The 27,606-nt window shown below is 37.4% G+C and overlaps 1 protein-coding gene across 2 annotated transcripts; it reads right to left on the bottom strand.

Moving 5' to 3' along the window:
- Positions 1–144: 144 nt before the first annotated feature.
- On the bottom strand, positions 145–27,606 carry LOC145684804 (uncharacterized). 2 transcript variants are annotated; one of them, XM_081757174.1, is made up of 4 exons: positions 27,337–27,606; positions 20,891–21,173; positions 14,445–14,563; positions 145–545 (listed from the first exon to the last, which is right to left on the bottom strand). In XM_081757174.1, the coding sequence occupies exons 1-4, from the start codon at positions 27,372–27,374 to the stop codon at positions 413–415; spliced, it is 573 nt and encodes a 190-aa protein (XP_081613300.1). In that variant the 5' UTR covers positions 27,375–27,606; the 3' UTR covers positions 145–412. The 2 variants fall into 2 exon arrangements, with proteins under 2 accessions (XP_081613300.1, XP_081613299.1); XM_081757173.1 differs by having other exon boundaries at positions 27,492–27,589.

Here is a 27,606-nt window from a genome sequence, read left to right as displayed (position 1 = left end):
CTTTTTTGAATACAGCAGCTTCGGTGTCTTTGACGTGACCATGCCGCATTAGCTCTATCATTCACCATAGTCGAGCTATAGAGCTTTGAATGTCAGTTTCCCACGCTTTCGGCACCTTGTAGCTCCGAAATTATGTACGTTGGACAAAAGTTTATTTGAACTTTTTTTCTTGTTTCCGTGTCAGGAATCATCCCTTAAATTTTGTAACATAGTCACGCGGTCACCCTGTATATAAGGACATGCAAATTTCATTAAATAATGATCTGTAACACACAATGTACATCTGAAAGAGAACTATTGTCGTTGGAATATATGGCACCATATAAACAAACAATCAAAAGCTGGTAGATAACGTTCGATGTAGAGCACTGTTAAAATATGAAGCAAATTTATATCACATCTTAAGCACAGTTCAAACTACTTTTTCTGGTAGAATTGAACATTTGTAAAGGTCAGAACAAATTTCGCTTGATGAATGAATGCCAACTCTAGCAGCATTTTGAAACATCAGTTTCACATGGGTATCTCTTCTGTTTGGAGTCCCCCTGCAAAAAGAAAAGAATATTTTTAGAACCATCTGTCATTTGCTAACAGTATTTAGAGAGTATCCAAGCGCCACCTTCAAATGCCATTATGTTTCTCTCATGCTTTAGTAATATTTATTTAATTTCATATTAGTAGTCAACAACTATCGATCCATATTGATTATACTATACATAACGTGTATTTTATTTATTTATTTATTTACTAAAAATATTACAAATGCAGCGAAAAGGCCAATTTACACTGAAATGTTAACAACAAAGGAATAAACTTTTAACGTAAGTTTGCAAAGGGTAATGTATTAAAGGAATCCCAGCATTTGCCTGGTGGAACTGAAAAATCACCATTCAGGATGTTGGTATCGCAATTCGAACCTAGGGACTCCCGATTACGAAGAGCCAACGCTAACTACTAACCCACGTTCTCTCGGTAATTTGATCAAATTCTTTTACTGTAATTATTTTTGTAAAATATTTATTATTTTTATGAAGCAAAGGGTGTAGTTTCTACTTTGAAAACTATCTGTACATTATGTTTAATCGACAGCTAATAGTTTACGTTCTGGAGTAAACGCATGAAGACTATCTGGATGAGTAAATGTTTTATTATATTTTATTTTAGCAATGTTTCATTAAAGCTTCATCATATCGCCTGTTTATTGCAAGAACGACAATAACTCAAAATCCCTAACTTTTCAGGAGAAGCGTTTAAAGTTTCGAAGCGCAATGAAAACAAATGGGCGCAAGAACGACACAAAGTGCCCTCTAGCGCCCAGTTTTGGAATCACGTCTGTGATTTTTTTTTACCAGCGGTAGACATCAACACTAGCTTACATTTTCCAGGGGTGCCCACAAAGGGGGGGCTATGACGCAAACTGCGTCATTGAAATATTTGGGGGGTTAAAAATCTATATAAATATGTTTGAGAGGGTGTAAAAATTAATCGAAAAGATTTTTTTCATGGAAGAACACCTACGGATAGACAATTGAGGGGGGTGCGTCATGGATATGAGGGGGGCACCACTGCATTTTCTACCCATAAGTCAATAAGGGCGATTTTTGAGTTATGTCGTTCTTGAAATAAATATTCGATATGTTAATTAAAGTGCCAAATATTTAAAAGTTTCCCTTTCAGATTATGACAGTGAAAAGAAATAATGTTTTTTCTTTTCATAAAATTCTTGATAATTTTTTACATTATGAAGTATATAATAGTAATTATTTGCAAATATTGAGTTAAACTACGCGTAGAATGAAGCAAATAATACCAAGTAACATTTCTGGAACAAAATATTATTGTTTAACGAATCGACAGATACAAGATTTAAGGACTGTGGGCCTTATGCATAGTCGTTTTGACGCTTGATTAGTGCCCTACTAAAGAGCTCGACTAACATATGTTTCCTGCAGTAGTCAGGCCTTTAGTATGACACTAATCATACGTCAAAACGACTCTGCATAAGGCGGTATGGGTCTTGAACTGATGATTTTCGAAAAAGTGAAAAAAAGTAGATGTTACATGCTATCAAACTACTTTACGAAATTGAGTCGAAATGTTGCTACTTGGTAAGTGCATATGTGCAAATCACTAACAAAATTGTTTCATGAATTTTGGGGCTTATTTCTATTTTGTTCATTGTTTATACATAAAATGGAAAACCCTTCATATTAGAGTGTGTTATGTGTAGGAGGCGCATGTATTTGGTCTAGGAATTAATTCGTGCGGGTAGACAAGAGATGGCGCAACGAACGGAGCGTCCCACAGTTCCGTGTATTCACACATGTGTTGCAAACCCCTGTCATCGCGTATCGTTCGTAGTATAGGGCAGTGGATTAAAGCGTCAACAACACCAGTTTGTAGTTAAGTGAACATGGCGCAATTTGTGCCTGATAAAGTGTTTTTGCGGGGTGTCCTGCTGCATTACTTTAACATGCAGAAAAGTGCAACTGAAAGTCATCGTATTTTGGTGGAAGTGTATGGTGACCATGCTCTAGCTGAGCGAACGTGTCAGAAGTGGTTTGCACGGTTTAGAAGTGGTGATTTCGGCTTGGCAGACCAAGAGCGAGCTGGACAGCCAAAAAAATTTCAAGACGAAGAATTGACAGCATTGCTCGAGCAGGATTCGTGTCAAACGCAGGAACAACTTGCAGCAGCATTAGGCGTTGATCAAACAACAGTCTCCAAACGCTTGAAAGCCATGGGAATGATTCAAAAGATGTCACATTGGGTTCCACATGAATTGAAAGACAGAGACGTTGAAAGACGAAAAACCATTTGCGAATTGCTGCTTCAACGACAGAGCAGAAAGGGGTTTCTGCATCGAATTATTACGGGTGATGAGAAGTGGATCCATTACGAGAACCCTAAACGAAAAAAGGCCTGGGTGAAACCAGGTGAACCAGGTCCATCACAACCAAAACGAGATATTCACTGTGCAAAGGTTATGCTGTGCATATGGTGGGATATGAAAGGTGTGGTGTACTATGAGCTGCTGCAACCGGGTGAAACTATGAATGGAGAACGTTATCGACGACAATTAATGCGTTTGAAGCAAGCTCTGGCCAGAACACGACCAGAATGGGAGAACAGACATGATAAACTTATTGTTCAACATGATAACGCTCGCCCACATGTCGCAAAACCGGTCAAAACCTATTTAGAAAATGTCGGATGGGAAGTTTTACCCCACCCGCCGTATTCACCAGACGTTGCTCCTTCGGACTACTACTTGTTCGATTGCATGAACAACGATTTGATTGGACAGCATTGCTCGAGCAGGATTCGTGTCAAACGCAGGAACAACTTGCAGCAGCATTAGGCGTTGATCAAACAACAGTCTCCAAACGCTTGAAAGCCATGGGAATGATTCAAAAGATGTCACATTGGGTTCCACATGAATTGAAAGACAGAGACGTTGAAAGACGAAAAACCATTTGCGAATTGCTGCTTCAACGACAGAGCAGAAAGGGGTTTCTGCATCGAATTATTACGGGTAATGAGAAGTGGATCCATTACGAGAACCCTAAACGAAAAAAGGCCTGGGTGAAACCAGGTGAACCAGGTCCATCACAACCAAAACGAGATATTCACTGTGCAAAGGTTATGCTATGCATATGGTGGGATATGAAAGGTGTGGTGTACTATGAGTTGCTGCAACCGGGTGAAACTATGAATGGAGAACGTTATCGACGACAATTAATGCGTTTGAAGCAAGCTCTGGCCAGAACACGACCAGAATGGGAGAACAGACATGATAAACTTATTGTTCAACATGATAACGCTCGCCCATATGTCGCAAAACCGGTCAAAACCTATTTAGAAAATGTCGAATGGGAAGTTTTACCCCACCCGCCGATATCGAAACATGGGTCTCTGACTGGATCGCTTCCAAGGATGAGGACTTCTTTCGCCACGGAATCCGTACATTGCCTGGCAGATGGTCGAAAGTGGTGGCTAGCGATAGACAATATTTTTCTTAAGGTATTTATGTATTTTGTGTTTGTACTACAGCTTCAATGTGTGCGTACCAACAGCACGAATTAATTCCTAGACCAAATAAAAAAGGACGATTTTTTATTCTGGATTGGCAACATTGATGAAGTTGAGTATGCTCTAGTATTATGTGTTTTCAACAGAAAAAAATCGTCCTAGTGGAGTTGCATGTGTGAATAGCAGTAAGGTAAAATGGGTGTTGCAATACAAAATCCCACCAGATGTGAAGTGAGATCTGTCGTATGATTTTTGTAAGCCAAAAGATAGAATGTAACTGACATCCATCAGGAATTGTGTACCATATATGGACCGACAGTATAAAGTGATAGGTAGATCAGGCAATGGGGAGTTTTGAGAAGGGCGTGCAAATATTCATGAAGATGAGTATAGTGTAAGGCCTAGTATTTAGACGGACGGTCTGGTGGAACGCGTTAATGAAAAGTGCGATATAATCACTGGTTCACAATAGCTGAACTCAGCAAAGTTTTTTGCAGTGTCTGTGAATACAGTTCAGTGTAACTGACAAGTTGGGTTATCACAAACTTTGTTCGTAATGGGTGCCAAAAATGCTGATAGATACTCACAAACAGCACAGCTGCATGTGGTCTTTCGGCCTGCTAAGGGAAGGATATGATACCACTTTTCTCACATAGTGTGTATTCGCCAACAGTCTAGACTAAAAATAATTTGCTACTGCGTAACGACCATTTCCTTTTTAACCAACCTTCTCAACCCCTGAGTCGGAGTCATGGCAATTCCGAGAGAAGACAAGAAGATGATGACTTGCGCAACGGCATTTTTGAAAGAGAATCTTACCTCAGGAGGATGCAGTTCAGACGAAGGAGTAATAGATAATATGATATAGAACATTGAAGTGACTTACTAATTATAAAATTCAATTAACTAGTATTGACATTGGTTTTAAATCTTTAAATAATTTCTTCAATTTCCAAACACACTAATTTATTAACAAAGAATTTAGTATTTACTATCACATTCTTACGACAAAGCTGGACATCACAGTAGATTTTAAAATTTATTAGACTATCCAATTGTTAGGAAAAAAATCAAGTTACAATTCGAATTATTATATGCTTACTTAAAGCTGTCTTAATTAACCTTTGTCAGCATTTACTGAATTACCACCACAATTCATCCTGAATAGGCTAGAATGTAAATTCCACAAGAATAGTTTCAAATAATGAAGTAATTGAACTCCGAGTACAAATTCAGTTAATCTTCCAACCACTCTCTATCACTCCGTGAAACACTGGGTTTGTAATTTCAAATTCTATTGCCACAATCGACTGCTTGACAATCTTTCGTTACGTCGATGTTTGAAACACTGATAAACCTTATAGTACATTTCACAATACATATATTAAACAGTAAACAGGATAATTTTACGTTTTGTCCAGACAGGTGTCCGTCAGCATAAGAGCAACTGTTTCCTGACTCCGTTCAGGTGCTCCCAACAAATAAAGGAAAGAACAGAGGAATTATCACTTACTCATCTCCGTTCGGCAGCTTCAAAACAGGAGCGCACTTTAACATCAACTTTATTATAATCACATCAAATCAGAGACATACTTGAAACATTGAATACAACTTCCGCACGATCAGAATCCCGTTTACCAATTTCAGAAGAAAAGCTTTGAGATCAAGGCTTTGGAGATGTCGTGAACGGCCGAAACACTCGACAGGACAACCACAATAGCAGTCTATTAGGTTAGCGAAACGCTTTGTTCCCTCATTGGTGGACATTTATGGACAGGGTGGACAAGTGGACGTGGATTGACAAAATCGACATTAAATAGATCCAGATGAACATTAGATATGCTGACAATAGATAATTAAATTGATTCAACTTTGAGACCTCACTAGACTATCTAGGAGATAATTACGTCGACATCAGTTAATGCCAACCTTGACTGGACACGGGCGGACGGTTTATTAGTCCAGACATACAGATGGTGATCAGAAAAATGGAAACACCTGTAGTTGACAACACGTCAGATGTATGGGTTGGCAGTGGTGTCGTGGCGCCCGCAGCGACGGACCGCTGGTGGTGCTATGTTAGGTCGGTCTCCATACTACGTCAGGCGCAGTGGAACAGCAGTGTCCAGTGGCTGCAGCAGACGGAGGTAGTGTAAAATGGGAGACCTCTCAGATTTTCAAAGAGGGCTGATTGTTGGTGCGCGGTTATGTTGAGTGAGTGTGACGGCAGTGGCTACTGTGTTAGGTGTGTCGCGTGGGACAGTGTCGAAGGTGATGACGGCCTACACAACACACGAGAAAACCACATCGGGGAAGCGGAACAGTGGGCGGAAGAAAATCATGAGTGACAGGTCACGCCGGGTATTAAAGCGCATTGTCACACAGAACCGTCGTGCCACTGCGGAGCAAGTGACGGAGGAACTCAATCAGCACCTCCCCCACCCTGTTTCGACAATCACAGGCCGCCGCGAATTACATGACATGAACTTACGGGGTCGTGTTGCACGGGCCAAACCGCTCATCAGGGACCATAACGCTTTCGCACGCCGCAAATGGTGCCGCGACCATGCAACTTGGACCGTTGAGAACTGGAAACGTGTGATATGGTCGGGTGAGTCATCCTTCATCCTATTCCCAACCACGGGCCGTGTTTATGTGTGGAGAACGCCCAAAGAAGCTTATGATCTGCAGTGTCTCCGCCCACTGTGAAACATGGTGGCGGCTCGGTGATGCTGTGGGCCGCCATATTATGGTTTTCATTGGGTCATGTGGTCACGCTTAGCGGACGAATCACTGCCGACGATTATGTCGCAATTTTAGGAGACCACTTGCATCTTATGGTCCGGATGTTGTTCCCGGACAATGACGCCATCTTCCAGGATGATAATGCACCCATTCACACAGCTGGCGTTGTTGCAGCGTGCTTTGAGGAACATCAGGATGAAGTTCAACACCTCCCCTGGCAAGCCCAATCCTTAGATCTCAACATAATTGAACATCTGTGGTCCGTCTTGGAAACACGACTCAGGCGACGATTTCCACCTCCATCCTCTCTCAAAGAACTGGCCGATGCCCTGCACGAGGAATGGTGTAAAATTCCACTTGCTACCACTCACGACCTCTATGGCTCCATCCCACGTCGCATCAAGGCTGTTCTGAAGGCGAAAGGTGGTCCGACACCATATTAATCTGGTAAGTTGACGGATCAGGTGTTTCCATTTTTCTGATCCGTCACTTGCTCCGCAGTGGCACGAGGGTTCTGCGTGACAATGCGCTTTAATACCCGGCGTGACCTGTCACTCATGATTTTCATCCGCGAACTGTTCCGCTTCCCCGATGTGGTTTTCCCGTGTGTTGTGTAGGCCGTCATCACCTTCGACACTGTCCCACGCGACACACCTAACACAGTAGCCACTGCCGTCACACTCACTCCACATAACCGCGCACCAACAATCAGCCCTCTTTGAAAATCTGAGAGGTCTCCCATTTTACACTACCTCTGTCTGCTGCAGCCACTGGACACTGCTGTTCCACTGCGCCTGACGTAGTATGGAGACCGACCTAACATAGCACCACCAGCGGTCCGTCGCTGCGGGCGCCACGACACCACTGCCATCCCATACATCTGACGTGTTGTCAACTACAGGTGTTTCCATTTTTCTGATCACCATCTGTAAGCATGTCGCAGTACGTACGGCACAACTCAAAATTAAAAATATTTAAAATCAATATTACCGCTTTGAACATTGGCGTCGCAGCTAGACCAAGAGGCTCAACTGCAAAATGTCGAAAGCGACCTCTTAAAGGTAAATCAAAAGGTAGAACAACCGCAGAGTAAACTGCGAAAGCTACCTGAGATGATGAATGTTAATAGTAAAAATATAACTTCAATCAAGGAGGGTTATGAAACTACTAGTACCATCCTTGAATTAGTTTGTCACGAACATAGAAGCTTGACGAAACGAGTCTCGGTCCTCCACCAAAGACACGAGCTTCGTTACGATCAACTCCAAAGGGAAATGAATGAGGCTAGAGTCAAGTCGAGATTTTGAAAAGATTAGGGCGTTTTAGAGTTGCCTTCGAGGCGGAGATGAAGTTTGGATTCAGTCCGTTTCCCATGAATTTCGATCGTTCGATGATTGCATCCTATTGTTTAAAAGTCAGTATTGTAATGACAAAACAGAACTAATGCAAAAGAGATATATTCAATCTTTAAAGTATGATAAAAACAAGTATTCCTCATTACTTTCATTCTCTTGGTTCTTAGTCGAGACGTATTACAGAAAATCCTAATTTTCAAGAACTTTCCGGTTTAATCTTTGGAAGTCTACCTTATGATGATGTAAGATTGTTGTCTGTGAATCCAAGTCAGAACTTAGTTGATCTGATGAGTCAGATTGAAAAATTATTTTCGGTCTCCGCTCCTCGTACCGAATTTGAGCCTCCTTCTAAGAAGAGATCGTTTGTTAGACAGGCGAAGATTATAAAATCTTCGAATCAAAATTCTAATCAAGATAAAAAAGTTGACAGCAGCTGTCAGACTAAAAAGAGACACTTTGAGTATTCTCAGAATTCTAACAACAACTATAATAATTATAACCAAAACTCGTTTCGAGAAAATAATCGAAATCGACGCTTTCGAGGAAGGGGAAATCACTAACCAAATAACGGAAATCGATATAACAATAGTAATAACAGCAATCAAATGGAAGAAAACGATGGTTCCCGACAGATGTCTAGTAACTATAGTGAAGGTCCCATGAATTCGAGAGAACATATAAATGGTTCGGAAAACATGACTCGCAGCCCAATGAGTAAGGGGCAGGCGAGCTGCGAAGGACAAGATCCCTTACGAAGCATTTGTAGAGTAACTTCGCCGATTCCCTCTGGTTCTACGAATCCTTTTTTGGAATTCCATGTCAATTTTGTGGTAGATGACTATGACTGTTCCTCTTTTGAGTAATATTTCTCCCCGTCACCTATGATAAAAGGAAATATTGCTGGCATAGAATTAAGATGTACGGTGGATTCTGGAGTAGAGTTAAATTTGATAGACTGGAAAGTTTGGAAACGTCTAAAACAAACTTTCCCGCCTGCTAAATTACATCCATATACTAAACTTAGTTTGGGAGCCTTCGCAGAAAAGGAAAATTTTCAGGTGCAAGCATTGTAAACTTTTAATTTGAATTTTCAAGGGTATTTTTTCGAAACTCCCATATTTGTGATGAAATATCCGCGAAGCGACATTATTTTGGGATGTCCGCTCCTAGATAAATTTAATGGTGTCATTGATCGAAGCAAAAATGAAGTTAGGCTTCAAATTTCTTTCGGAATTGAAGTCTCTTTGCAGACGATAAAACCTGAACTTTTATTTGTCGGAATTTCTTCTAATCGTGTAGAAATTTCTACACCTACATCGCCCGCCCAAGTTATTGTGCATCTTAGTAAGAATACTTCTCCAGTTACCAGAAATCGACTAATGGAAGAAACTCAACAGATTGTGAGGACGTGTACAGATTTTCCAATGAACTCTGTTGAACATTGTCCATTCATGGATTCGGAGAATAATTTTTCAAAAGCTGATATTCAGGAATGTGTGAAGTCAAGGTCCGACTTAGATGAAAATTCAAAACAACGATTAGCAACTCTTCTTTCGAAATATCGATACCTATTTTCTGAGCATCCTAGACGAGTGCGTGCGCCACTCTACAAAATTCAATTAACGGATGAGATGCCGATAGTAGGACCTTACTATCCGGTCCCTCAAGCGCTTCAGCCTGCTTTCGAAAAGGAACTTCAAACATGGATCAAATTGGGACTAGTTAGAAAACAATCCTCTCCGTAACGGAATCCGATACACTGCGTGCGTAAAGAAGGAGTACGTCTAGTTTCGAACCTCCGAGCTTTAAATAAGAATGTACTAACTCCAAAGATTCAAGTAGAACCTATTGGTGAAATTTTGAATCGTGTAACTAAAGGTAAACACTTTAGTTCTTTTGATTGTTCTGGATACTATGGAATTGGATTAGATCTTACGTCGTATTTTTGTACTACCTATGTTACCTATGGTATTTTTGTACTAGCGTATTACCTATGGTTATAAAGAGCGCACCTTCAATTTTCCAAAATACTATGTATTCTTTCTTCGGTCAGACAACGAAATCCTTTGCCACTATTTATTTGGATGACATTTTAATTTCCAGTTTTTCTCGAGAAACACTTCTTGGAGAAATCCTTTGAAATCGTTGCTCGTGCAAATTTCTCGCTAAATTTTCAAAAGTGTCAGTTTATCCGGTCTGAAATACATTTCTGAGGGCATATCATCAGTGAAAACAATATCCGAGTAGATACCAGGCATAACGAACCTATTTGTTGTTTTCCGGTCCACAAAACTAAACACCACTTAAGAGCATTCTTAGGTTTGGTGAATTGGGTAAGGAAATATATAGCGAAATTTTCAGCTCTAACGTCTCCTTTATATGACTTGTTGAAGAAAGATAGAAAATTTGTCTTCTCCCCAGATCGCTTAGACCTTTTCTACAAACTTGTTAGTCAGCCTCCGGCTTTAAGCCAGCCTGACTCCACTTCCGTCTCATATCTTCTCAGATGCGAGTGGAGAAAATTTAGGAGGGTTGCTCGCGCAGTATCCTGAAAATGAATCGTCGCCAGTGGTTATTGCTTATGCTAGTAGGAGAGTCAAGCCTCATGAACTATCCTTATCTATTTTACAGCTCGAAGTAATTTCTATTCTTTTCCTTTGTGACCATTTCTCGCAATATATTTTACGACGACCGACAGTGGTGCATTGCGACAATGGAGCAGCTACGCACGCATTCACTATGAAAAGTTTAGACCCGAGGATCACTCGTATTTTATTAAAACTTCAACGATAAGAATTACTGTTTCAGCACTTATCGTTAGAGGATAATTTCATTGCAGATGTACTCAGTAGATATCCTCCTGATCTCCCAGGGGATAGTAAGCATCTCTGTCAATCTTTTGTCCAATCTTCACTTTTCCTTTCTAAATCGTGAAGAATTTCTCCACGGTCAATCCGAGGATATGTTTTGTCAGAAAATAAGGGAATCTCTCATAAATCCATCCGCGGTTTCGAAATTTCGAGAATATCAGGGTCTTTTATATCGCAAGAATATTCGAACTAATCAATGGGTCTTAGTTGTGCCACAACGTCTTGTTGATAGTATCGTCGAAGCCGTTCATTTACGAGGCCATTTTTGGCGTATACAAATGTCTGTCTCTGTGTCCCAAACTTTTCTATTGGCGTAATCAACAAAACTCTATAAAAATATATGTAAAGGATTGTACTTGTTGTGTTGAGACCAAATTCGCCAATCGAATTATCGCTAAAGAAACGTGTTAGATAGAAGCGCAAGCGCCTCATGAGAAATTAGGAATCAATTTGGTAGCGAACTTACCCTGTAGTAATGGGAACTATTATCTTCTGTCGATTATCGATATCTATTCTAGGTTTGTTGACTACTCACCCCTGCGCACTGCGCATGCTAAAGAGATTATCTCTGTCCTCAATAACAAATACTTTTATTATTCTTTTTCATACTCTCAAATCATTATATCTGATAAAGATTCTCAGTTTACCTCGCATCTATGGAAGTCTTACTGTCATAAACATAATATCAAACATCAACAAACGTCGAGTTATTCGCCGAATGCGAATGAAGTAACTGAAAGATCCCACAAAGAAGTTAATCGAATTCTTCGATTGGAGTGTAACACTCAACAAGCAAATTGGAGTATAGTCGTTAAAACGGCTTAAGATCTTCTCAATCATTCTACTTGCAGCAGTATTGGAAAAACTCCGGCTGAGTTATTTCTTTCATACGCAGCTACTGAAGTGTTTAAGCAATCGTTTCCTTGGCCTCCTGAATTACAAAAGGAAACGGAATCGAAGAAAAACATATAGTAACTTCATTATACAACCCTAATAAAGAACTCAAGAAAATGAAGAAAACGGGAAGAGAAGTGGAATTAAGGGAAGGAGACCTAGTGATGGTCAGAACTCATTACCTCTCTTCTGCTGTTAAGAAAGAAACCTGTAAGTAGTGGAATTGTTTTATTGGATCTTTTTTGGTTTATAAACTTCTAAAGAATTGTGCAGTATTGTATAGTTTGTCTGATGAATCAGTAAGTACACAAAACTTTCAGAACTTGAAGGTATTTGATTGTTCTGCCGACAAACGAAAGAAATTGTTAGCAAGGTATCCTAATCAGGATATAGTTTAAGTAATTTTACTTTGTTAAGCATAGTATTTATTATTGCGTCTTCATTCAGTTGCTTTGTGCAGTTCAAGTGTGTGTCTTACTTGTATCTTTTGTATTTCAAAATTTGATTAGATACTTAGAAATTTTTTTCAATGTGTGGGGAGAACTGTAATGTACTCTGGTCGTTACAAGTGAGAGGGAATAAAACCTAGATATCGTATGACATGGGGGAGTCGAAATATATGTCAATGCAATTGTGGTTGTCTTAAAACGAAGAAATTAGAACAAACAGTCAGTTGACAAAATTACAGAAACTGTGTTCAGAGTCCAAAAGTGTGATGCTTTAGGAATTATTGGAGCAAGAACAAAAAATTACAACAGATTGGTATTGCCATTGCTAAAGACCGGCAGAGAGGAATGTTATGCTCTGGAGTTGTTCTGATTTATGACAACGCCCGCCCCCCACACAGCTGCTTGCACTGTTGAGACAACACAAAGGTATCGATGGGAACTATTTAATCATCTTCCTTGCCCCAGAGATTTACTTCATTTTCTTCACCTGAAAAAAGTGGCTTGCATCGAAACGTTTATATGACAGTGAAATGCTGAAGTCATTAGTTCTGGACTGACTGCACGCTCAGGTGGCAGATTTTCACACAGAGGATATGGGAGCTTGAGCCACATTGCCAGAAATGTTCGAGGTTCATGGTGATTACGTCGAAAAATAGCCAAGGTATGTACTTGTATATAAATTACAATAAATTTCATTTACCATTTTCTTGTTTTTTTTTAAATATATATACCACCTCTCTTTTTTGACGTGTGACTCGTATAAAAACTACCACTATGTGAGATTTACGTTGCATTTCCGATAAGGCATAAGATTCCCTATTCCCGTAAATTTTGCTGCACCTTTTACACGTTTACGAAAGAAGAACATAATTTTGCAATAAAAGTTTCGGAGATTTCTTTTTTAATTATAACTTGCTTATTTTTTCTTTGTAATTTTTTTCTTCAAATGTTTTCTTCTTGTGTACATTTCTAAGAAAATATATGAAATTTTCCCTCGTGAGATAGAGAGTTATTTCTATTTATGTAATTTCTAAAGACATACAACACAACTTCTGGATATGAGTATACCTACTAAGTAACACGAAGTCTATTATTATATCAAATTTTATCAAGATCGGATTAGTATCGTGGATGACAAACCACATGTTTCAGTATGTCAAACCCCAAATGACAATGGTCAATAACTCAGGAACTAAAAGGCCTCGTGAAAAACAAAATATTTCGCATGTGTATAAGATCGTTTAATTCTATCACCACCCAAATTCTGGTCAAGATCGGACGAGTTAACCGAGAAAAAGTTAAATGAAGAATGATAATGAGCCATTTATACTTGAAAATATATGCGCCATTAGTCCGCGGCTCGAGCACCATTGAATTTTTACAGTCGAGCGACGATACAAGAGAATAAAGTATGGTGATCACGAAGAAAAAACCGAATTCGACTCTTATTTTTAATATTTCCTCGAATATGGCTCATGCGATTTTGTTGATGTCTCATAAACGTTTCATAACTAACCATACATAATATATAATAGAGTCACTTGTTTTAAAAAGTCCAAAAACAGTAGTACACTTTTGAGACTTATTTTTTTCGAATGAAGCTTTCAAAAAACATAATTTTGTTTGTATTTCATAAATAAACGTTTCCGTAATAGCTACAGCATAGATGATTAAATTTCGGAAATTAGAGTGGCTAAGATTAGTGCGATGGTCTCCACCTTTTATTCTACCTTTTGCTTTAGCCAATATTACTAAACACATTTGAAATACAAGGACAAACTTTCATTATTTAGTTCGAGTTTTGATCAATACAAAAAACACCTTTGTATTTTAAAAGTAATTTTACTGTTCATTTTATTTGTGCCCTCTTCATGGTCTTTCACTCTTCTGGGTGGAACCCTTCAGTCTTAGTACTATTGAATTTGTTAAAAACGTTAAAATACGAGGCTGGAGACGTTATGATTTATCTTAGTATCGAAGTGTGAGGACCCATTGAAAAAAATAATAAATCTCAGGCTAAGTTTGGAAGCACACAAAAAATTAGAAAATAAAAAATAGTGTAGAGTTTAGATCATACCATGTAATTATTTGAGACTTACAGAAGTATGAGAAGAAATATGCTTTCGAAAAGATTAAAGTTGTGCCCTCTATTTATTCTTGATGCCATATTGCACATATGCTTCAATGCACAGTCTTCATCACTCAGTCGATGGAGAGTCTGTTAAAAAAGATGGTAAACAATAGTATTTACAGTGGGAAAAGTACTAAAAGTCTTGGAATAGATATTTTTCTTCAGAATAAAAATTTCATTCTTAAGCATCTTCTTAAATGATTAGAGTAATTAATAAAATAAAAGGCACTTAATTCACAGTGGGTGTAAACAGTGTAGGAAGTATGAAGTACTGAACTTAAGCATACAATAGACTTATATTCTGAATGCATGAACCTTTAAGCCATTAATTTTATGTAACAATATTTTAAGTTCATGACACAGTTTCACATATACTTAGACATATCGAATGTAATTGATGTTATGTACTAGGCTGACCAAACGTTTTGCTTTTAAAGGAATTGTCTCATTTTTCAGAAAGTAGTCTGGCATCCCAAGAAAAATGCAGACTGTACGCAAAATGTTCCTTATTTTTCAAAAAAGAAACAAAGCGTCCTGTTTTACAGCGTTTGCGAACCGGTTCCAACTATGCCGGCGATGGAATTGGTGGCAATGTAATCAAATGTTAGTTTGCACACACCTTCCGACCAGGGAAAAAAGTCGGTGGAACTCCCGGGACCGGCAAATGCAGCCGGCCTAGCCGCCGACAATGTCGGTGTCGGCTCCGGCTCCGATTTTATCGGCGGCAATGCTTTCTTATGCGTGGATGCACACAGAGCAGGTAATGACGGAGCCGGCTTGCTGATAGGTTTCTTCAATCTAGCTATAGTGAGTGAGTGGCATGACGTTGTGTATTCTTGTTTTTTCCTGTATTTGAATTTTTTGTTTACTTCAGGTTTTTCTATTTTCTTTTTTTTCACATCACTTCAATACATAATGAAGAATTAAATTATCAAAATGGCTGTGAGGTGCCACAAATATAGCGGCTTGATATTTACATAAATTCTCAGCAAGGGGAATTCAGATCTTGTTTGAATTACCCAACTACGGCAACGCGGAAAGTGAGTTTCAAATATGTTATCTTCTACAGCCGAAACTTACTAAAACGATTTAAACAAAAGGGCCGTTGGATTCGTTTTGATAGAGAATATGACTTACCATACATGAAGCCATAATACAAAAGATCAACATGGCGGAAATGAACAAAATGAAGATATGAAGAAATTATGAATCTAGGACAGTTGCCCAGTGTTTATCCTGTTAACTATGCAACCCAGTATGTAGGGTATAAATAACCTTCATAATAAGAAAATAAGGGTTTAAATCTCTATCATAATTGAAAAAGTAGGCATTCCCAAGCATAACAAAGGTTGTAAATAAAATTAAAGTAAATAAAAATTAAAACAACTACAGAAGGAACTGAAAAAGCACAAACAGAACAAAAAAAATTCCAGTCTTATGGTTGCATGCTGCTTTACCCTATAGATCATAATAAAAATATTCATATCCTCTGTGGCTAGTCTGACATTTGTCCCATAGAACGATTGTAGACTGAGTGAGATATCGTTTGTTTATTGCTGGACTCATATGTTCTCTCCTTCACGTTCAAACTCAAACTACTCCTCGGCACCGGCATTACCGGGATGCGTGTGCAGAGCAGCGCCGGCACCGACATTGCCAAAGCCGGTTCCGGTTTTGCCGGCCGCGTGTGCAAAGCAGCCCCGGTTCCGGTTCCGGCATTGTCGGTCCCGGGGCCGGCATTGCTGGGGACGTATGCAAACGCTGTTTGGCTCGCAGTTATGTGGTATAAGTTTTACGTGTGTTATTAAGCCCCATAGTTGAGTTTTCGGTTAGAAAAATATGAAAGTTTAAAATAAATTCATATTTTTCAAACTGATGACTCTGTAGTAGATTCCATGTTTCGATATTCAATAACTTTTCCTGAGTCAATAATCGAAGGTTGCGCATAGAATCTACAATGACTATACCTAGGTGGATTGTCAAATCATGTTAGTTTGCCAAGTATCCTGCTCTTTTTTATTTATTTTCTAAATCTAGTGACCCTATTATATACAGTAGTATGTTGTTGTTAGTTTTATTGTAAGCTAGCTATGTCCTAATTTAATAGAACGAATTGTCTTACGTGTTAGTTGATAAGAGTACAGAGTATATTAAGATGTTTAGTACGAGTTAAAAAATGTTTACTTTTTAATCTGATGGTGTTGGTAAGAAACAGAATACATATAAGCTGAAAACATAGGAGCCCGAAGAAAATTTTCTATTGGGTCATCTTCCTGCTTGCTATATTACATTTTTTTTTTTTTTTACTTGTATTAAGAAAATCTTAAGAAATTTAAGGGCGCCCATGTCTGAAGGTAATTGTCTGTTTTCTGATTAATACGAACTTGTCCCAAGTCTTCGGCTTATTGTAACTATAGTTTAAAATGGTACTTAATTAAGAGTTATAATATAACTTGTTTTATAGTTTACTTACCACCTAACTTTCTATCACATTAATGCTCAAATCTAAATAAGGATATGACCTTTGTCTTAATAAACAGCAAAATATATTCATGTTGAACATATTTTATATAATTTATATAACTGTTCAACATAATTCATATAACTGTCAAATAACTAATTAATATGACTGAAATAATACAGTTTAAGTTGCAATTTTGTCATCACAATACAGAATATTCCTTCAAAAATCCATAAATATTAATGTTCAAATCTGGTTATATATTGTTCTCTTTGAAGTAATTAAATTGAAACAATCCAGTTTTTCAGTTGCAATTAAGTCGTTTCAATAGTTTTGAATCTGCAAAATTCAACTAACGATACCTACTAATGCGACTGTTAACTATTAGGAAATAGCATAGTCACTGAGTGAGACGTTTCCCTATTATATTAAGGATATGCTTAGTTTTCCTAACTAGTTGCTTCTGTGCTCTTACATTTTATGGAACAAAGATCAGAAGCAACATATTGTTAATTTGCGGAATATACGACTGTATATGCAAAATTTAACCGAACAGTATCCCAAGGGATGAGAAAGGGAACTCAAATTGTTTGCTAAGAATAGAATATCTCATGAGTCCCTGAAATTAGATTAAATTCAGCGTATAAATATCTCATAAAAAATAGTGAAGTTGTGTTTCAGTAGTTTCGAAAATTCTGCTTGTAAATGGGAAAGGGGGAAAAATTCTATAATATTATAATTTCCAACTTTGTACTCATAACGATTTTGTCTAGACCGATACGCATGAATTTGGTGAATCCATTTGAAATGAGTTTTTAAACATAGCACTTGGCTTTTACGATTTCATTTTGATTGAAACGCGCAAAAGGGGTTCAAATGGTTTGCCAAGAATAGAGTAAACCTATCTCACATGTCTCTGAAATTAGGGAGATGAGACGCAACATGTAAACTCCTCTTTAAAAATAAGTGAATACATATTTTAGTGTTTTTGAAAGTTCCATTCGTAAAGAAGGAAAGGGGGAAATTTGCATAATAGAGATTTTGCCTAACGATCTGCATGAGTAGGGTAAGATACAGGTTTGGCATGTGAGAAAAGGATTGGATCTGACCTTATAAAAAGTGTTTTGGGATGATTTTGTGAGATTTACTTATTGCACTGAAATCAAGCTTGCATCAACAAATCTTGTAAACCAGATAAAGTTCATATATCAACTTCAAACATTTTCCATATACCTTGCTCTTCCCATGCGAAGAACTGACATTCTACTATGATACACATGATGCACGTGCATAAATTATACTGAGATTAACCTCCTCATCAGTATATAAAAATATAGAGGAATAGAAGAAAAATCATACTAGATCTACAAAGAGTCAAGAAATAAGGGAACATTTTGTCAGTATTTATACATATTATAGTTCGTTTTATATGAGATCCGTTCAAGTTCTAAAATCTCCTTTCTTTTAGGTATTGTGAGTAGATGCAAGGATGAAGCTCATTTTAAAATACATGGACACTCTTCATAATTTTGTAATTTAGAAGGCACTCCATGCAGTACTCGTAATTCCTACGTCCATTGCTACAGTGAGCATCGTTTACGATACTACGAGTGGTAACATTTAGTATACAAACTGGCGTGTGATCATTCGTTTTCTCCGCCTATATAGTGTAACAGCTCGATATTCATCAACAACTCAGTGAGATATGTGGTGGTGGATATGAAAAATGCGTATTCATGGTGCGGAATTTTAAAGCAGCTCGAACGTCGTATGATGACGAAACCAAGCAGGCTCGACCACGAACAAACTGGATAGACATGGGTCTTCATATCGTATCTGTCATTGCAAAATTTACAGATCGGAACGCAACGCAAAAGAATATAATAAGCAATTATAAGTGTTATGCCTATTATCGCAAACAATAATGCAAAATTTACGTTGTTTGATCCAAACTGCTACGGAATGAGACCCAAGATTGCGGAGTGAAGGGAGTTGTGATGGACCACCGATTAGATGTGTGTGATATTCTGTCTATTAGGCTAGTTTTAGACGGAAGCATTTATCGTAGCATTTCTCGTAGCAGATGTGCTAGCAAAAATTTCATATAATATTCTATGGCATGAAAAGTATATGGTGTTTTTAAACGGTAGTATTTTGATAAGCATCTGTCGTGACGTAGCAAACAAATCACTTTAGAATAGCACAATTATGGCTCCGAAATTAAGCGTGAGGTAGCTAAAGCTATAGTAATTGTAACAACAGTTCTCGCCGTCATATTAAAAAACGAAAATCACAAAGAAGTATGTGGGCAAAGAGCATCTCTACTCCAACTCATTTTTCTTTACTACAATTCAATTTCCCACACAAAACAAAGAGTATGGATATTTGGCACAAAATCTTTCGCTTCTTTTTAACACACCACGGCGCTCCAATCGGACCAGAAATGCTGGGGAAAATGCTACGAAATAGAGCAGGTTCTATCGACAAGAAATGCCATAGGATATGCCATAGCATTGGAAATGCTATAGCATTTGCTACTTTACACGATAGGATATCGATGATACGATTTTTGCTACAAGAAATGCTACGATAAATCCTCCCGTCTAAAACTAGCCTTAGTGTTTCTATGCGATCTGTTGAGACCATTCTGTACAGGGGTAAAAGTGCGGGGAACGCCATTCCCTCACTCCCCAAAAATATCTGTGGCGTACCTCACTTTCTAAAAAATTAAAATGGGCAAAGGTAGGCACGGAGAACAGCGTGACGTCACGAGTCCCCTAACCTTTTCAGCACGGGCGTCTCTGGAGGGGGCACGAAGGGTACGCGTCCCCTCAAATAGTTTGAAGTACAAAATATTCAATATTTTATGCTAACTCTATTTATTTACTAACGACAGAATAACATAAATAATAAAATTGTATTTATTAGGAGTATAATATTCAGGCTATGAAACGATTAGGCTATAAGAGTTCTTGATATACATCAGGAGGTACGTAAATGGAATCGAAGATAATAAACAAGTTGGACTAGGTAGTATCATTTAAATCACTTTCTTTGATGTCCCCCCCCCCCCAAATTTTACATGCCAGAGACGCCAGTGCTTTTTCAGATCCATTTTACCCCTGATTCTGCATGAAGACCTGAAAAGAGAAAATCTCCTTCAAGGTAGGTTGCCCGAGTGCTACTTGTTGACCACAAGACTGTGTGGATAGCAATTTATCAATCAATGTTAAGACGTCATAACGCAATGAATGGTGCTTTCTTTGCACCATTCTTTGCGTCGAATCCTGAAACGAAACGATAATCGTAACAATGGAACTACACAGACACCCGCCACAAAATAAATTTTGTGTTATTGGCAGTGGAACTCTGTTGGTGCCATGGTTTGGTACAGCGAATTTGTAATCCTTATTCATTGGGATCCAGAGGGCACTAGAAAGACGTTCGAAGAATAATCTCATTCCAACGTTGCAAACGAAACGACATAACAAGGTAATTCATGTGTTTTTAAATCAATACAGTGCTCCTGCTCATCGTGCACTCCTAACTCACAATTTTCTTCCTAACAATAACTTTGAAGTGGTATCTAATGAGCACTGCTCACTAAACCCCACTCCTAGCGTTTTTTGTCTGTTTCAGACAATGGAGAATAATTTCTTTGATGGTCCGTAAATAACTTTCTTTTCTTAAGATCACACTTTAAATACACAAGATATTACTACATGCAGAATGAATCTTTACTTAGAAATCGTAAAAATGAAATTTTAGATTAAATATAACAAATAATAATTTCACTATATTCATATATGTATATATTAAATAAAAATATACACAGATATGAGCCAATATGATTTCTAAAAAATATTTACCATTCTAGTAAGGTTAGTTTTCCGCAGTAGACATTAGAATATGGCGAAGTGGAAAGCTAGATTGTAAAGTATGAATTAACCTACCATAAACATAGTTTCTTCCAGTAGGGCGAACAGATCCCAATGTGTTGATCTTTTTCTATCACTCTCGAAATAATTTGAGAGAGGTATTTCCATTTCAATTGGGAACCTTCCAACCCACCACATCACAGTGTAAGCAAGAGTGATAGCCTTCATAAGAATTATCTGTGGCCAACTAAAGGTGTCAACCTGAATCGCAATTACATTGTTTTGTGCTTGATTCCACGTCCCACTTGCAGATTCATACAGGGCAGAAAGCAATAATGCGTATGCAATAATTTTGAATCTGAAAGAAAATAAATAAATAATAATAATTATAATAAACTCTCCTAAATAATAATAATAAAAAGAAAATGTTTCATTGTATGAAATATATTGATTTTCTTGGATCAGGGGCCACAAAATTTTTGAACGGTCCCTGAATCAAGTTTTCGTATTTTTTACGGAATAAGCACATCATACTGAGTAAATTGGTAGTTTTGGTTTGGCTACACTACATGTATTTCTCAAAATATGGGGAATACAAGAAAATGTTTGATTGTATGAATATATTGATTTTTTGGATCAGGAGCCACAAAATTATTGAATGGTCCCTAAATCGAGTTTTCATATTTTTTTTTACGGAATAAGCACATCATTAGTAAGACTATCTATGGCTTTGGATTGATTATTTTAACAAAAGAAACACTGGCCAAAGCTTAAAACACACTTTATTTAAAATAAAGTGTATTTTAAGCTTTGGTCAGTGTTTCTTTTGTTTTAAAAAAGCACATCATTCTGAGTAAATTGTTAGTTTTGTTTTGGCTACACTCAGGGTGCAAAATCATTTGAAAATGGTGGGGGGGAAGAAGTTCAACGATCCACACTAATGCTTCGTGGAGCCTCCAAAAAATTGAAATATTAATGGATTATTATTATTATTATTATTATTATTATTATTATTATTATTATTAAATTATTATTATTATTATTAAATTATTATTAATAATAATAATAATAATAATAATAATAATAATAATAATAATAATAATAATAATAATAATAATAATAATAATAATAATAATAATAATAAATGTTCAAACTAGTCGTAATTGTTATTTAAAAATACTTTAATGTTATTTATTCATTTAACCAAAATTGATAACTTATCTACTGCATTTAATATACACTTCGGTGCGTATGGTCCAGGGTTAGACTCTAGTGGGAGCACAGTACCCTTGTGTTTACCATTATATTGAAGATTATATTCGCGAAAATAGCAGTAGAGATATATAAGTCAGAAATAATAGTCCCTGAGAACCGATGTCCTAACCAAACATTAGAACTACTAACTTGAAGCGCTCCACCTGGCAAGCCATAGATCCTCATGAGCTGTAGAGTCAGAGTATAGTTTTTATTATTATTTATGAAATTCTCGTTTCTTCGCTACGTACGTAGTGTTTCAGTTTGGTCGTTCAGATATACGGTCACCTTTGTAAGTCTAAATAATACTATGTATCTATATTGTATTATTAGCAAGAATATATTATTATAAATAATGATTTCAATACAAATACTTGATAGACAACAAAAAGCCGTGTTGCCTCAGTGGTAGAGCGCTCACCTCAGGTGCGTGGAATCATCGGCTGGATCCTGGCTCGCGCCAAATTCTGCTTGTGGTATACAAACAATTGTGTGGGGGTTTTCTCGGGGTCCTCTCGCTTCCTTCCACTATCCTAATCAACCATTATAATTCATCTTATCATGACCGTCTTCCTTAGCCGTGGTGAATATTTATAGGACGTTAAACTTTAGAAAATAAAAGCACAAACACTATAATACGATTGATTTGCTGATTTAAGTTTAATGACCCTTTTCAGCAGCGAGGCTATGAAATGTGAACTTACAGTTTAAGGTGAAATCCGAACCACTGTAATCGTTCAAATTTTTGTCCTGCGGCATCTGAGACTGTCGCGATACTTTTAAGTGTTGCAGCTGTAGATGACTTACTGAACACCTGGTAAAGTTCGCCTAACAAACATGCAAAGTTGTGAACAGCATTCACAACACCAGAAACTCTTTCAGAAACAAGATCAATTCGATGTGCCATGCAGTGTACGCTAATTAGGCACGGGTTGACATTTCTTCTAATTTGAGCAACAACACCTTCGTTTCTCCCAGTAAACACTGCATCCCCGTCCGAACTAAATCCAACCAGTTTTTCTTTAAGATTAAAAATATCTATGCCATCTTCGGAAAATGCTTGAATAATTTTCTCTTTAAGGGATTTTGCATCAGCATTTTCTACAGGCACTAATTTATAAAAACGACAACAAGGTTTATTTTCTTCGCCCACATGTTCATATAATAGCAAGTGCTTATCCGCAAACCTGTTTGTAGGTTCGTCCACTGAAATTGAAAAACAATATGTTTGTTTGAGAAATTTTACCAATTTTGCATGCAACTGGTACGCTAGAGAATAAAGGTCTTCATCTCGTCAACAACCGAACAACCGGAAAAGTTAAACACCTGATCCTTTTACAAATAAACTACGTTTTTTAAAACAGCATGCATTTAAAATTATTGTTTGTCTGAAAATTTTCTTTATAAACCTACTTATATTTTCCTATTAAGATGTCCCCCCTTACAGATTTTGGTGAGGGGGAAAAGCAAGTGTAAAATTTTTGGTGGGGGGAAATCCCTCCCGTCCCCCCCGGGATTTCGCACCCTGGCTACACTGTATGTAGTCCTCAAAATATGGGGAGTACAAGAAAATGTTTGATTCTATGAAATATACTGATTTTTTTTATCAGGGGCCACAAAATTTTTGAACGGTCCTTAAATGGAGTTTTCCTATTTTTTTTACGGAATTAACACATCATACTGACAAGTGAGTAAAATGGTAGTTTTGGTTTGGCTACAGTAAATGTAGTTCTCAAAATATAGGGCGTACAAGAAACTGTTTGATTGTATGAAATATTTTGCATTTTTTGATCCAATAATAATAATAAACTCTGCTAAAGACAGTAAGGAGGATTACATCTAGAAGTGGGGTCGCGGTGGCTCAGTGGCAGAGCGTTCACCTCTGGTGCTTGGGGTCCCGGGTTCGATCCCAGCCCCCGCCAAGTGAACTTTGTGGTGGACAAACACCGTGCTCGTGGGTTTTCTCGGGGTTCTCCCGTTTCCTCCCACTTTCTTCATTCCACCATTTCACTCATCTCTCATAATCACCGTCTCCTTTAGCCTAACCGGCATATCCGTGGGACGTAAAACTGAAAGATTTCATTTTACATCTAGAAGTTTCAATTTCGTCTGGCAGATGTCAACAGCTGGAGGATGTTTGCTGCCACTTAACGGCGCGACGTGTAACTCCCAGCATTCTACAATTATAAACTTTTGTTTCAATAATAGGAAACGAGATGTGGGCAATTATTATAAACAGAATATTTTCAATTCATTCTTTTTGAGGAAAGCAAGGATACAGTAGCGAAAAAAAAAATAGTAACTTCAAACGAAATATAATTCAATAAAATTAATAACGCTATTCGCCAAAACATCTTCTTTCAAAGAAGTAATATAAAATCTTTATCTGCATTCTCAGCACACGTGGACTTTGAAGTCTGTGCATTTATCAACCACTGCTAACAGTGAAGAAGACAAGATAAGATTGACTCCGTGAACGAAATCAGTTAAGATAATCGTTTTAGCTATCTATTGGAAACGAAAAGAATTCAAAAATTCTCTTTCGTTCAAGAGTTTATCATGTGAAGTAACGGATGGACGTTCATACTTACTGTATGAGGCCGGTTTGCATTATCCTAATAACTGTAGTCATACGATTAGGATGTATATATCTTTGTTACTCGAATCCTTAGTACGATGACCTATAGGACACAGCATTTTTGATGTTCGTCCTGTGTCGTAATGCAGTTGGATGAAAACTCTCGTGCATGCATCTCAATTACAAGGTAGAAAGCGTTTTCGCAATATAAGCGTGATAGTGTCAATTTATGAGATTTCCAGAGAGGAAAACATGCACTATTTTGAGTTAAAGTCAGTAAGCTATCATCTCGCAAATTAGGGTTAGAAAGACTCTGGGAGGAGGAAAGCCCCAACCATTCATTCTCTGCAAGTCGAACTCTGAATTAGGTTGCATATTGGCTAGAGAAAGGCCAACCAAGCCGAGACAAATGGAGGCAGGAGAGAATGCGGAGAGAGAAAGAGATATCTGATCGCACTGACTATGTGTCTTACTGTTAGTTTCTTGAAATAACATTAAACACTTGATTTGTAAATTTTACAAATCTGTGGTCTCTAATCCTTAAACCGTGCTATATATTCTCTAGAAATTATCAAATTTACATGAAATATAATATGTGCTTCTTTTGAGTTTTCCTGGTATGGTCTATAACTTGGGATTAGCATCATTCAGCGACAATATGGTGGAACACCACATCCAATTTTAAGAGCACGTTCCATAATAACTTTAGTAAAAACGAAGAAAGAAGAAAATAACGTGAGTTTAATTGGAGGATTAGGATTGATTATTTGGGGTACCCTGGTAAGATGGCGGACAGTTAAGTAGCACCTCTAATACATATTTTATGCTTTTGAACAAATTTACTTCAGTCTTTATATGTATGTTTTGATACAATTTTTTATAATATGTAGTTTAAGAAAAATATACGGAACACCAGTACCAGGACCTCCTTAAGCAATTTTAAAAAAATGTGGTACTGCCTGGCGTAGTCCCTAACACTCGCGTCTTTGGTGCGAGAGGTCCCGATGGGACACACAGTCGAAAAAGTGTAACAGCTTTTTGAGGTCAGCCATGTTGAGTGAGGTTTTTCCTGGGTTTCCCTCATTCACACCAGGTCGTTTCCTTCCTTTCCTAATCCTTTCTTCCTTCTCTTTCATCGGATAGTGTGCTCGCCGAGGGAAGTCATCCCTCATATACGTGATGGGCTAAATAGTCATAGATGCCGAAAGCCCAGAAATCTAATCACTTAGGTATTTAACCATATCACTCGATGATAGGCAATTTCGGGCCTATGTCCGTGCTACTTCAGTTACAGTATGTGCTGTAACGACTAAATAACATTTTTAACCATTTGATACAACTAACTTTAATACAGGTTGCTTCGAGTAATGCTTGTAGTCATATCGTTACACCTCATGGTGGGATATATGATTTAGAATGGATTGGTTATATTTCTGTTAGTTAGTGATGATATTTTCGAAGGGTTTGATGTTAAAAGTTCTCCAAATTAAATCCATATTTTTCTTCACTTTTACAATTCACGGCAGCACTACATCAAAATAGAAATATATAAAAGTGTATATGAGGCCGCGGTGGCTTAATGGTGAACTCTCATCTCTAGTGCAGGGGTCCTTGGTTCGATCCCAGCTTGCACCAAGTGAGTTTCACGGTGGACAAACACTGTGTGGGGGGGTTTTCTCGAGGTTCTACCGTTTCCTCTCACTTTCTCCATTAAACCATTTTATTCCTTTCTCATCATCACCGTCCCCTTTAGCCTAGCTGGCATAACAGTGGGACGTAAAACTTAAGAAGATTTCATTTCAAAGATAAATGTGTATATTAAGTTTTTTTAAGCTTTCAATAGTTACTTTACGGTTAATTTCCTATCTGTGTGAATCATATACTCAAGACAAAATCATAAACGTAAACTCAAAGTTGCTTCTTTCAAGCATTTTAATATTAAACCTTCAACACTTCTTTCAGTGTAACATAATAAAATGTGAGGTTACGAAAAATTCGTATAAACAGAGCTCATCACAACGTCATAAACTTACATAGTTTCTGTAATTCCTTATCTTTTGAAAGTTTTATGATTTGATAACTACACATGTATTTTGTGTGATTTAACTTTCAAGCTTAAAGTATAGGAAAACAAAAATATGCGTTTACATAATGCAACAGAAAAAATCGTCTTTTAAAGTAAAATTACCATTTTTTCTAATAAATTCGGGGACACTTTTTCTATGCTAAGATAACACTAAGCTCACTGGACTAAGATAACACATTAAAACAACCGCATTAAATTCAGAGATTGCTTCTGGAAACGGGAACGTCTTATAACCTTATCATAAAGTAATATTCCACACATGCACATCAGTAGTATCACGCACTGTGCAAGTGTACGCTACATAAATAATTTCTACTACGTTATCTACTCAACAACTCTAGTCACTTTTTCAGCATTTTTTGTCTTTACGAGAGTACGATAGATGAATTTATGCAAAATAAAATATCAAAAATTTATATATAACTAAATAAGAATATATCTATAAGTTTCTCTTAGTTACATACAACTTGAGCGTGTAGGACAAAAATTAAAAATGAATATACTCACAGATCCATAGACATTGATCAATATAAGAAGGGCACTAACTTACTAGGAACTTCTAAGCACAGTAAAGATCTCAATTGTACAAATAGCGGTTAATACCTTTCAAACATGAACAAAAAATTTCTTATTACATCCATTGGTAAACACGGTTATATTATAAATGCAGATTCAGAAATTTACATATGTACACTTTTGTTTAGTTAACAAAAAGATACAGTTATTTATTCCATGTTTGTCAGTAGGCCAACACATACTCTATGTTCATCAAAGGCTGTTCTCCGCATTTTTCGTACTGACTCGAAAACGGACACATTGACAATCATTAACTTTCTGTTCTGATAGAAGTCCATACTGCACAAGCAGTGTTTT

This window comes from Thermobia domestica, chromosome 5 (genome assembly GCF_964235325.1).
Source record: "Thermobia domestica chromosome 5, izTheDome1.hap1.1, whole genome shotgun sequence".
NCBI lineage: Eukaryota > Metazoa > Arthropoda > Insecta > Zygentoma > Lepismatidae > Thermobia > Thermobia domestica.
The sequence above is the reverse complement of the archived record's forward strand: the minus strand, read 5'-3'. Positions and strand labels throughout refer to the sequence as shown.

Coding starts and splice junctions, on each gene's coding strand:
- LOC145684804 (XM_081757173.1), bottom strand. CDS start 27,550: ATGTGTCCGTTTTCGAGTCAGTACGAAAAATGCGGAGAACAGCCTTTG. Junction 21,174..27,491: donor CAGCCTTTGATGAACATAGA/GTATGTGTTGGC, acceptor ATTTTCTTTCAG/ATTCAAAATTATTGCATACG. Junction 546..14,444: donor ATATTTCTTCTCATACTTCT/GTAAGTCTCAAA, acceptor TTCTTTTTGCAG/GGGGACTCCAAACAGAAGAG.